General features: G+C 43.6%; 1 protein-coding gene across 4 annotated transcripts in view; it reads right to left on the minus strand.

Annotated features, from left to right (window-relative positions):
- STIP1 (stress induced phosphoprotein 1) overlaps positions 1-12,959 on the minus strand; it is a 41,300-nt gene that overhangs the window by 12,101 nt on the left and 16,240 nt on the right. For all 4 annotated transcript variants that reach the window (XM_078778728.1, XM_068116223.2, XM_068116224.1 and 1 more), the window contains exons 5-9: positions 11,772-11,940; positions 6,197-6,323; positions 5,807-5,909; positions 5,030-5,150; positions 2,934-3,030 (exon numbers count right to left, since the gene is read on the minus strand). In XM_078778728.1, the coding sequence (XP_078634854.1) occupies positions 2,934-3,030; positions 5,030-5,150; positions 5,807-5,909; positions 6,197-6,323; positions 11,772-11,940 (617 nt within the window). The remainder of the gene's footprint in view (positions 1-2,933; positions 3,031-5,029; positions 5,151-5,806; positions 5,910-6,196; positions 6,324-11,771; positions 11,941-12,959) is intronic.

The following is a 12,959-nucleotide window of genomic DNA, read 5'->3' on the forward strand; positions in this document are numbered from 1 at the left end:
GGTGGAGGTATAAGATAGAAGGGAGACGAAGTGGGGAGGAGGCAGCTTTGAGGAGGAGGGGGGAGGAGGGAGAATTGGAGAGGAATGGTATGGGGGGAGATTTGAATGGGAGGGGTTGGGGGGGAGTTTTGAAGGGGAGGAGTGAGGGGGGAGTTTAGGAGGGGAAGGGCAAGGGGGGAGTTCAGGAGTGGAGGGGCAGGGGGGGAGTTTAAGAGTGGCGGGGCAAGGGGGGAGTTTAGGAGTGTAGGTGCAAGGGGAGGGATTTGGATGGGAGGGGCAAGAGGGGAGTTTAGAAAGTGGATGATTAATGAAAGACGAACATTGAAAACAAATTGGGTTTGTTGTGATTTTCAAGTTAGCAATCCGGTTCAGAATGATGGAGGAGGGATGGAATGAATGTGAATTTAGACCATGTAGTGAGGGAGACGTATAAGATATTGAATTTCTTTTTTTTGAGGTGGAATGAGTTGGAGAGGAAATTGAGAAAAGCCTTTTAAATAGGAAGAAAAACAGCGTGTTGTAAAATACCACTGAGTAAAACACTGAAGGGGAAAGGTTATACATATTTAAATAATATTTAAACAGAACCGTGAACAATCTTATGTGCACAAAAATACCAACGGGGGGAGAGCCGAGAGGGACCACCACGAGTCACGTGAAGGGCAAACGGTGGATGGCAAGGAGTTAATGGGGGCGGGGCGAACAGCACACCTGGACAGAAAATACAGGATGAGTCAACAGTACACGTGGAGAAAGGAAAATAAATGTTTTTTTTTGTGTGGTTTTTGGGGGTGGGGGGGGGGGGAGGTGGGGATTTAGAACGTTAGACAGAGTATTATGTTCGGGGTAGAAGGAAAAAAACTAAGAGCCAAGCAAAACACGATTAAGATAACAAACACCGACGGGGGTACAACTACAAGGCCGCACACGAGGAGCAGAACACGATTAAATAATTACAAGTTACAGGAAATTCAAACCAAAAGTAACTATAATCAAAACAATAACGCATGGACGATAAAATAACGAGTTGAAATTTGACAATCTATCTGGGGAAATGGGGGAGAAACGTCGAACGAACGAACGAATAAAAATGAATAAACGAATGAGAACAGAGAAGGAAATATTTTTTTTGGGATTTTTTTGAGTTGTGATTTACACAAGGAAGAGGGCTATGGGGTGAAAAGATTGGGAAAACAGAGAACAAAAGTTATTGGATCACAAAAACACGGACCGCTGAGAGAAAAACAAAGCCTCAAGGTTGTACAGTGGTCACTGTACAACTACAAGGCCTCAAAACACGACCCGAATTAACACGATTTTCAATACAGGTATGAAAGATTTGCACCGAAAATCTTCGTCGGGAGACAATATATACACCATAAAATAAAGTTATAACGAAAATACAAATGGGAACAATTACTTAACTTCGATTTCGATGGATAGCATGGAGAGCTGAGAATAAACGAACCCTCGCCAGCAAGACCGGAAACCAAATACTTGTCAAAATAATGGACAGGAAGAACAATGCTGGGATCATAGGTTCAAATCCAATGCTTTGTTGACTTGTTCATTGTCCACCGATGTCCTTGTAAATCATGTAAAAGTACAATGATGTCTCCTAATGTTCATGATCCTGAGACCCGTGCTTAAAATAACTATCAGGTAAGAGGGGGGAGGAGGGGAGGGGAGGGTGGAGAAATGGGTAGGAATAGAGAGGAGACTAGAAAAGGAAACCATGTGGTGACCACCCCATAAGTACTCGTAGAGTCCGTAGACTGTCCAATTAAGCACAAGGGGAGAAAAAAAAGAAAAAAAGTTGGACCATGGGTCCTGAAGCTCACATGGATCAGGAGAAACAGTCACTCAAACCCCCCACAGACCCCGATTTTTTAAAGGCCTTGAACAAACTTTGGTACATCATGGGTGATGAAGGTTGTGGGCAAGTTTCATTGAAATTGCGTGTGTCGTTTTTATTTTAAATGGGATATTGCCCGCCACAAAGCCAAAAAGTCAATCGAGGTGGGGGCTACACAAAGAAAACAAAAGCAGAACAACCAGCCCCTTGAATTGAAGCAAGACGAATGTAAAAAGTTGCCTTCACAGAATAAAAAGAGCTGGGAGGGGTTAACTAGTCTGATTCGAGACAACAGTGCCTCTACCCCCATTAAATCCTGGCTGGGGGGTGGTTTGTAAAGTTACGTTGGTAGTTTCGGAGAAGAGAGCAAATACCTATTCTGGGGGGGGGGGGGGGGGGGTCAAATTCCCCACCTCCCCCCGCCTCTATATACATCCTTAATGAGAGTAGATTTTGATGCGGTCAATACACCTTCACTATCGGATATGAAGCTTGTTGTGAAGTTTCATCAACATTGTGTGCTTGGTTTAAGTGATAATCACTGAAGTGTTTACAGACTCACTCACTCACTCGCTGACCTATCCATGGAGACTAAATTTATTTTTTTTAAACCACCTTTAGAGGCCATTTTTCCCCGCAAGCGGGGGTTGGCCTTTTTCGGGGACAGTGGTTGTTGTTGTTTTTTTGGACCCCTTTTTGAAGCAATGTTTTACGGCCGGATGCCCTTCCTGCCGCCAACCCTTTTTGTCGCCTTTTTATGACAAACAGGGAATTACCAGTGAACTGGTACTCAATTTGCCGACCTCGGAAGGATGACAGGCTGAGTCAACCCCCCTGGCGTTAATTCAGCGATCGACCGGGATTCGAACCCAGGATCCTAGGATCCTAAGCTGGCACCCTAGCCGCTAGCCCAACACCAGGAGCATGGAGACTGCTCGATCATATAAGCTCACTGGACTAAAGTCAAGGTAGGCTTAAAAAAAAAAAAAGAAGATGGTCAACTACTTTGTAGCCTGGCTTTTAAGACAAAAACAAAGCAACCCTTTGGAGCAGATTGACAAACACACGAGTGCCTCACCTTTCTGGAAACACTCATTTCCAGCATTTTTTTCAACAAGAGACATTTCGGGGTTCACGTATGCCAAGCGTGCATGTTCCTTCAAAATCTTCTCTGCCTAAGGGTGAAAAAGGCACAACATGATTAACATCGAGGAAATATCCCAAGAGCTTCCAATGACCACTAACACTGTAAATAAATAAATAATAAATACTGTCTATAAATTGGATATTGTAAAAGGTTATCCCAAAACAAATAAATTCACAAAGACACGAGGAAATACCTTGGTACAATTCTCCAATTCCCAACTCTTGGCAAGGCTTTGGTTTCAAATTGCAGCATCAAATAAAAACAAATGATATTCACCAATTTTATAAATTCCTTTTCCACACAAACTGTTCATATTACAAACTGCCAAATTGTATGTACAGTTAATGCTTAAATATCGAGGGGGTTATGTTCCTGGCAAATGGCATGATGTTCCTAACCACGAGAGTCAAAGCCAAGGGCCGATGGGAAAAAGGGGATTTGGGTTCCTTGTCTTCGAGAAAATAGAGGAAGAGAGATGGCAGCTAAAAAGAAACATCACCAATGACATATAAACACGTAAAATAAATATAAATTGGCTTCATGATGAAGTCTTCTGCTGTGTTTTAAGGTGCATATTAAACACGGACATTCTGTAAAGTGGCAAAATACCCACCAGTCCTCCCCTATTAATGTCTTAAATTCTTTCCCTTTGTAAACTGTCGAAGTGTTTCTTTTATAAATTGTTATGCAGCTCCATAAACAACTCAACAAAAATGCAGAAGGTTCGGTGCATATAACCGTGCACGCAAATGATGACTCACAACTCAGCTCAACAAGAATGGCACTCTTCGACGTCAACAGATATGCCTCTGACCACATTAATGCATCATTATACATGCTTGTACCAAGTTTAGTCAAAATCCTATCACTGGTTCACAAGTTAGCTTGGTAACAGAATTTTCACCCACCGGTACCTCTGACCTTTGACCTCATGACCGCAAAATCTAATGAGTTCATCTTTATATCATTATGTACAGGGTGATTGAAAAGTAACACCCTATTTTAAAATATTTATAGATTATTTATTTATTCTAATAGTTTTCTCAAATTTTTAGTGTTTGTTCCTTAATGTATGAGAATTTAATCTGTGTTGGTTTTTTTTCAGATTATGTTTTGTTTGAAATTCGGAAGCCCTACAAACGGCTGGACGTCTTACCCTGCAGGAGCGTGCCCAGCTAGTGGTATGAAGATTGGTCTGATCTCTTTTAAAAATATCCTCTGGTCTGATGAAGCGGTATGTCACATCGGTGGGTTTGTGAACCGTCACAACTGCTATTACTGGGCAGGAGAAGATCCTCGTGTTATTTCTGAAAAAACGCAATATCGGCCCAAGGTAACGGTGTGGTGTGGAATGACTTCGGAAAGGATTGTAGGTCCCTTCATTCTTCGCGATACCATGAATGCCAAAAGGTACCTCACCATGCTGCAAGACGAAATCTGGCCAATTATCAGTGCTTCGGAGAATGTTGAAGATTTGATTTTCATGCAAGATGGCGCTCCTCCACATTTTGCTATTGTTGTTCGTGAATGGCTGAATGCCCACTTCCCTGGGAGATGGATGGGTCGTCGTGGTCCATATGAGTGGCCAGCCAGGAGCCCTGACTTAACACCATGTGACTTTTTTATTTGGGGTTGGGTAAAAGAGCAAGTCTACTGTACCAAACCAACGACTTTGGAAGAACTTGAAGGGCGAATACGAGAAGTTATGTCTTCCATCCCACAAGAGTTCCTGGTGAAATCAGTTGACGCGGTTCCCGGGCGGGTTGAGAAGCTGGTGGCGAATTCTGGTGCCCATATCGAATTTTAAATAAAACTTCATGCTATACGCTTTCTTCCCATATCCATTTATTGTAAAAATTATAGTTAAGAAATAAATTATAAGTATTTTAAAATAGGGAGTTACTTTTCAATCACCCTGTATATCTGTACCAAGTTTGACATGGATCCCTTCAGCCGTTCTTAAGTTATCATGGAAACGAAAACCTATCACCCCCACAACGATCCTGGAGATAAATAAGTTTCCTCACCTGTTGACATTTCTTGAGCACATCAGGTGTGCGGTGCTCAGTCAGAGATTTGTTGAAGAAGTACACCGCCTCCGAGTACTTCTCTTCCTTAAAGTAAGAGTTTCCAATACGTGCATACGACCTAGGAGAAACGAAAGATGACGTCACAAAAGTGACAATAGAAATGACGAGAAATAATGCAGAAGCTGAAGCTATAAATCGGTAGATGAAAAGAAAATACCCTCGGACCACACTATTCGCAGGAGATATATTCCTGGAAAATCCACGCATTGCGAAACCCGCCAATAGCGAGGCATTGTTTCAATGGGAAAAGGGGAGATATGTTCCTGAATCACGAAAACCCACGAATAGAGTGGACCAAACCACGAATAGAGGCAAAATCCACGAATGGCGAGGCAAATCCGGCGAAGGTTTTATAAATACCGTATGTGAAGCTAACGGCTCGTGAATTATTTTTTTTTGCGCTGCCGAAAAACCGCGAATTCGCAGAACATGGCCACAAATAGAAAAACAACAAAACAAAACGCGGATTCGCAGGACACTTCCGCGAATAGAGAAACGTGTCGCATTTTATCACCCACGAATACGCGGAACCTGCGAAAAGCAGGGGTCCAACAGTTCATGAAATGCTGATTTAAATTTTTTTAAAAATAAAACCAAAAAAAACCAAAAAAACCAAACTTTTCACAGCTCCTTCAAAGCGTTATAAAATCAGAGTTAACCTTGACTATAAAAGGAAATGACAAGGAAAGCAGCACACTGGAGGGCATCACTCACTTAGCGACAACTTTGTAGTCTTCACGATTCTCCCGCCCCACTTTGATAGCCTTTTCACACTCCTTTCTGCAGAGCTCAAACATACCTTGCTCAAAGTACACAGCTGAATGGAACCAAGGTTTTGGGGTTCAGCAGAAAAAGCAAACAAGTCAATCTACTCTCTAGTTGAGAAATCGTTTCATTTGCACAACTTTATACAGCAAACAGTTATACTTGACTGCAAAAGTATCACCAATTAGCAAAACACCGTTAACGAAGCCATATACGGCAAACTGACAGCATTTTAGCTTGAGTGTTTAGGACATGGACCGTTTCTGGAATTGCCAGCAGGGATTTCCAACTGTATGAAAAATGCAGTTTTACCTCAAGGCCCAAAACCATCAGTCTTACCTGCTTTGTTATTCAGGTACATCACATTGGTAGGGTCCAGTTCGATCGCTGTGTCATAGTGCCTGAGGGCTGTCTCAAAGTCTTTTTTCCTGTAAGCTGCATTTCCCAAGTCTTTTTCTTTCAAAGCCTGCAGCAATAAGATGAAAGATGGGGAACAGAAGCAACCCATGTGTGTCATTACAAAAATAGAAATAAAGAGACTCAGGGCTAGGAATGTAGCCTTCCTTGGGTCCAACTCCGGCCATGGTTTGCAAAGTTACTATGGCAGATTTGTAAAGTCACGATGGCAGGTTTGTAAAGTCACGATGGCAGGTTTGTAAAGTCACGATGGCAGGTTTGTAAAGTCACGATGGCAGGTTTGTAAAGTCACGATGGCAGGTTTGTAAAGTCACGATGGCAGGTTTGTAAAGTCACGATGGCAGGTTTGTAAAGTCACGATGGCAGGTTTGTAAAGTCACGGTGGCAGGTTTGTAAAGTCACGATGGCAGGTTTGTAAAGTCACGATGGCAGGTTTGTAAAGTCACGATGGCAGCTTTGCAAAGTCACGATGGCAGCTTTGCAAAGTCACGATGGCAGGTTTGTAAAGTCACGATGGCAGCTTTGCAAAGTCACGATGGCAGCTTTGCAAAGTCACGATGGCAGCTTTGCAAAGTCACGGTGGCAGGTTTGCAAAGTCACGGTGGCAGGTTTGCAAAGTCGCGGTGGCAGGATTGCAAAGTCACGATGGCAGGTTTGTAAAGTCACGATGTCAGGTTTGTAAAGTCACGATGGCAGCTTTGTAAAGTCACGATGGCAGGATTGTAAAGTCACAATGGCAGGATTGTAAAGTCACAATGGCAGGATTGTAAAGTCACAGTGGCAGGATTGTAAAGTCATGATGGCAGCGTGCGCTGCATATTTGAAATAAATTAGATAATTGAAGTATATCTGGAATCATTTATGCCAAGTTATCCACCTCCTCCTCCTCCACTACCACAACCACCACCACGCTCACAAGTGCCCCTTCTTAATTACCCTCCACAGAGGAGAGGGTATTGGATTTGAGGTGTGTGGGTGTGGTGTGTGTGTGTGTGTGTGTGTGTGTGTGTGTGTGTGTGTGTGTGTGTGTGTGTGTGTGTGTGCAGAATAAATATGATTTTCACTGCAACCGTTGTCCAATTGACAGGAAATTTTCACCATAGGTGCAACTCCGCCTGAATAATTTTTGTCCCCCGTCGCACAGCGGAGCGAAAGGGGGACTATGGTTTTCCCCTCCGTCCGTGTCTCCATCCGTCCGTCCTTCCGTCCGTCCTTCCGTGTGGGCGTGCGTAAGCGAAGGACCGCATTCGAATTTGGTGTGTGGGTGCAACCCACGTCAAAATCCAAGATGGCCGCCGCCATGTATGTCTGATGCCATGTATGTCTGAACCTTGTGAGCTGAATATCTTGAAAAATAAGCGAAGTACCAACTTCTAATCTGGTGTGTGGGTGTATCTAGGCACAAGGAAGAACGGTTTAAAATTGGGTCGCCACGTCAAAATCCAAGATGGCCGCCACCATGTATGTCTGATGCCATGTATGTCTGAACCTTGTGAGATGAATATCTTGAAAAATAAGCGAAGTACCAACTTCTAATCTGGTGTGTGGGTGTATCTAGGCACAAGCAAGAACGCTGTTTAAAATTGGGTCGCCTCGTCAAAATCCAAGATGGCCGCCGCCATGTATGTCTGAACCTTGAGATGAATATCTCGAAAAATAAGCGAAGTACCAACTTCTAATTTGGTGTGTGGGTGTATCTCAGCATCAGGAAGGCTATTGAAAATTGAGTCGCCACGTCAGAATCCAAGATGGCCGCCGCCATGTATGTCTGAACCTTGTGAGATGAATATCTCGAAAAATAAGCGAAGTACCAACTTCTAATCTGGTGTGTGGCTGTATCTAGGCACAAGGAAGAACGCTATTGAAAATTGGGTCGCCACGTCAAAATCCAAGATGGCTGCCACCATATATATGTCTGAACCTTGTGAGCGAAATATCTTGAAAAATAAGCGAAGTACCAACTTCTAATTTGGTGTGTGGGTGTATCTAGGCATAAGGAAGAACCCTATTGAAAATTGAGTCGCCACGTCAAAATCCAAGATGGCCGCCGCCATGTATGTCTGAACCTTGTGAGCGAAATATCTTGAAAAATAAGCGAAGTACCAACTTCTAATCTGGTGTGTGGGTGTATCTAGGCATAAGGAAGAACCCTATTGAAAATTGAGTCGCCACGTCCAAATCCAAGGCTATTTTCATGTGTTGATGTGACATGTTTTTCGTGTGTCAAATTGTTATTTGGAGTCGCACATACTTGCAAATACTATCTATCAATTATCAATTGTTGAAATTATCTTATCATCTATAATTATCTATCTATTATCTATCTATTGATTATCTATCAATATTGTTGAAATGAAGATCAAATAGCTATATGTTGAAAAAGTCAAAACTTTACATGGGGTGTACTTACTTTTTCACGTGACTGTATATATATATATATATACATACACACACATACACAGACTTGGCATTTAATATGGAATATTTTTGGCCACCGCCATGTATGTCTGAACCTTGGGAGATGAATATCTTGAAAAATAAGCGAAGTAGCAACTTCTAATCTGGTGTGTGGGTGTATCTAGGCATAAGGAAGAACCCTATTGAAAATTGGGTCGCCACGTCAAAATCCAATATGGCCACCGCCATGTATGTCTGAACCTTGTGAGATGAATATCTAGAAAAATAAGCGAAGCACCAATTTCTAATCTGGTGTGTGGGTGTATCTAGGCACAAGCAAGAACGCTGTTTAAAATTGGGTCGCCACGTCAAAATCCAAAATGGCCACCGCCATGTATGTCTGAACGTTGTGAGATGAATATCTTGAAAAATAAGCGAAGTACCAACTTCTAATTTGGTGTGTGGGTGTATCTCGTCATAAGGAAGAATGCTATTGAAAATTGGGTCGCCACGTCAAAATCCAAGATGGCCGCCACCATATATATATATATATATGTCTGAACCTTGTGAGCGAAATATCTTGAAAAATAAGCGAAGTACGAACTTCTAATCTGGTGTGTGGGTGTATGTAGGCACAAGGAAGAACGCTATTGAAAATTGGGTCGCCACGTCAAAATCCACGATGGCCACCGTCATGTATGTCTGAACCTTGAGCGGAATATCTTGAAAAATAAGCGAAGTACCAACTTCTAATCTGGTGTTTGGGTGTATCTCGGCACAAGGAAGAACGCTATTGAAAGTTGGGTCGCTACGTCAAAATCCACGATGGCCGCCGTCATGTATGTCTGAACCTTGAGCGGAATATCTTGAAAAATAAGCGAAGTACCAACTTCTAATCTGGTGCTTGGGTGTATCTCGGCACAAGGAAGAACGCTATTGAAAATTGGGTCGCCACGTCAAAATCCACGATGGCCGCCTCCATGTATGTCTGAACCTTGTGAGCGAAATATCATATCATAGCATGTTTTCTGCGTCTTCCACTTTGTCAACTCACATCACTTCCCCGACGGGGGACCGAGGTGTAACGCTTGTTTTAATGATAATTATGACGTCATAGTCCACATGGTAAGGGCGCCATCTTGGGAAAACCAAAAAAAAATTCACCTCTATCTCCAAAAGCGCTGCATAGAAAAAATTGAAACATGGCTCATTGTAAAGAACTTTCCATGGGGAATAACATATTGTTGCGGATATGAGATTGGCCTCCATCCATATCCGCTTGTAAATATTCCCCTATTTCCTCCATACTTCCCAACTATCCCCAATCCCCCATTCCCTAGTCCCATTTTCTGTAAACAACACTCTGTAGACCCGACCTTCCCCTATTTCCCCCATTAAATGTCGCATCCAGGTCCACCGCATCTCACGTAGACAACTATAGGACATCTTGCTAGTTATTCTTAGTCTATGTCAGTTAAGGACTCGTTTCCATTAATTCTGACTCTTCGTTGCACCAGAATGTGATTGTATGGCACCGTTAGGAAGTTTAGGACCTCCCAATACCTCCCCGCAGCTCTTCCTCACGGTTCAGCAACAACAACAACAGCAACAACAACTGCGGCGGCGCGGGGAGTGCGCGTCCTCACTCCGGCTTGGTTAGCCGCCATCAAACATGTGCTCGACGGGGTTACCACGTAGGGGCTCGCTGTCAGCTCCTCGTCAAGGGCGGAGCCCGGTAACCCCCCGCACCCAATAGAAGCGGCGGACCGATCCCATCTGGGGCGGAGCCAACGAGCCGAGGGCGTGTCACTCCCCGCTGAGCATGCGCAGGAAGAGGGAGGTGACGTCAGATGCGCCCTCAGCTTGGTGAGAAAAGGACGCCACCTCTGAGCGCCGTGACACCTCCCTGCATCTACTGGACCGTGCTTTATCCTGTCCCTGAGCCAAGGTGCACCTTGTGCTATCGACTGCCTGCCCTTCCCTGCCATCAATCCCTGTGTAAGTCAGTCTTGTTCCGTTTGTCTGTGGTCTGTCTGGGATAGATAAGATTGTGTCTAAGTGCCTATCTCTTCTGTGCTTTACCTCTTACCTTGTAATCTACCCCTTTTCTCCACCACCAATTATATCCTCCTCCGGAGGTCTTGAGAACTGTACCCCTTGTGTCGTTTCATTTATCCCAGCCGTTGTGTCTTTCCTTCATTGATTTAGCATAGCACGATTTGGGTCAACGTCGGGTGGAATCGGGTAAACTGTGCGAACACGGCGGCCATTCCGCTCGGCCCATCATAACATCTAAGCCGTGTCCGTAACAATATGTTGATGATGATGATGTCATAGGTGCCTCCATTATGCCGTCATAAATCTACAAGTACAAAACTTCATCCGATCAAGATGAAATTTCTTGAGCATCATCTTTGGATAAATTGGTGAAGAAGAAAAAAAAAACCAATGACGTCTCATTGGTCATGTGGTTCAGCCATATTTGTTTTAACAGAAAAGCCTGAAAAAACAAAAAAACACGTCCTGGTGAGGGCCTGCAATCTCTGATTGCTCTTTCTTGTTTGATTTGCACCCTGCCGCATTTTATAGCAAGTCAGGGGTGTGTACATTAATCGAATAAATCAGAGAAAAAGTAAATATCCAAATCAATATATATATATATATATGGCAATGGCAGCCACAACTATAAAATAGAAATTGTATATCTTTTCAACACTCAGAATGTATTTACAGGGGATATGCCTGGGTTTAGGTTCCACACTTCCTTTGTAATTTGTTGAGACAGTAAAATAGTCATGGCACCATCTTAACATCCAAATTCTACTCTGGGATCCCTGTGAACAAAGTTAAATATGACCTTCGGACACAACACACAGCACCAAGTTCCACCAAATGGGGGGGGGGGGGGGGGGGCAGGAGCAGACCGAGTGGACATTTTAAAAAGCAGACCCTTTGTGATACCATTTCTGGTACAAGCTCAAAATAAATCATGGCAGGCAGAGTATTGGGGGAAAGCAGGCAAGGGTCAGCAGGAATCAAAAGACAAACTGCCTCCTGGATAAAAGCCATCTTTCACAATCACACTGTCACTCAGCCTCACCTCACGCTTGTTGTCTGGAATGTCTTCTTCCATTGGTTCAGGGGTAGATTGTGCTGTGGGCTTTTGTGGTGATGGGAACCTGGTCTCCTCTTCGTCGTCTTCAGCAGCTGACAAGTCAAAGCCCAGAAGAACACTCAGCGTCGTCATTACCCGTGGGTCCTGCAGCTTGCTGCCAGAACACACGCTTAGGTGTTTCAGTGGGTACCTTACAATTGGCTACATGTTCTTCAAAAAGAAAAATAATCAACAAAAATCAAAGCTAATGAAGGTTTTCCATACTCTCAAGTAAAAAATGGGAACGGGTGAGTCCAGAACAAAGAAACAGCAAAGAATCAAACACATGCATGTACACCTACACGGCAAAAACGTTGGCAGGCTTGAAACTCCTTTTTCAAACTAATAAAACATGCATCTTAGTTTCAAAACAAAACAAATGGACCAGCGTACATGTTCTTGATAAACAAAAACCGCACTTGTATTTACAAGTCTGTAGTACTTGATTAACATGTACAGTAAGGCCATAATTTCGAATTTTCGTTCTTGCTTTGGACCACAAGAGGAAACTTGAACGGCAATCGGTACAGCGCACATCTCCACCAGGCTGAACAGTATCCCACTGATGTTCAGGTCCTGATGCAGAACAGGCCTCAGAATCTAATTGGCTTGTTCTCGTCACCTAACCAACTCATCCACAAAGTTTTGTCTGAATCCTTCCAAAACCTTTTGAATGATGATCCTATATATATATCGTTTTTGGCCCCATCTCTCATAGGTGAAGGTGTTGGGCTAGCCTGGTGCTGGGCTAGCGGCTAGGGCGCCAGCTTAGGATCCAAGGATCCTGGGTTCGAATCCCAGTTGATCGCTGAATTAACGCCAGGGGGGTTGACTCAGCCTGTCATCCTTCCGAGGTCGGCAAATTGAGTACCAGTTCACTGGTAATTCCCTGTGTGTCGTAAAAAGGCGACAAACAGGGCTGGCGGCAGGAAGGGTATCCGGCCGTAAAACATTGCTTCAAAAAGGGGACCAAAAAACAACAACAACCACGGTCCCCGAAAAAGGCCAACCCCCGCTTTGCGGGGAAAAATGGCCTCTCAAGGTGGTTTTTTTTTTTTTTCTCATAGGTGAGGGATCATTTTGAAGTGGGGGGAGGGCTCGTATCCAGATTCGGATCTTCCCCAAAAATCAAAT

Source organism: Myxine glutinosa, chromosome 5 (genome assembly GCF_964187855.1).
Source record: "Myxine glutinosa chromosome 5, kmMyxGlut1.1, whole genome shotgun sequence".
NCBI classification, from domain to species: domain Eukaryota; kingdom Metazoa; phylum Chordata; class Myxini; order Myxiniformes; family Myxinidae; genus Myxine; species Myxine glutinosa.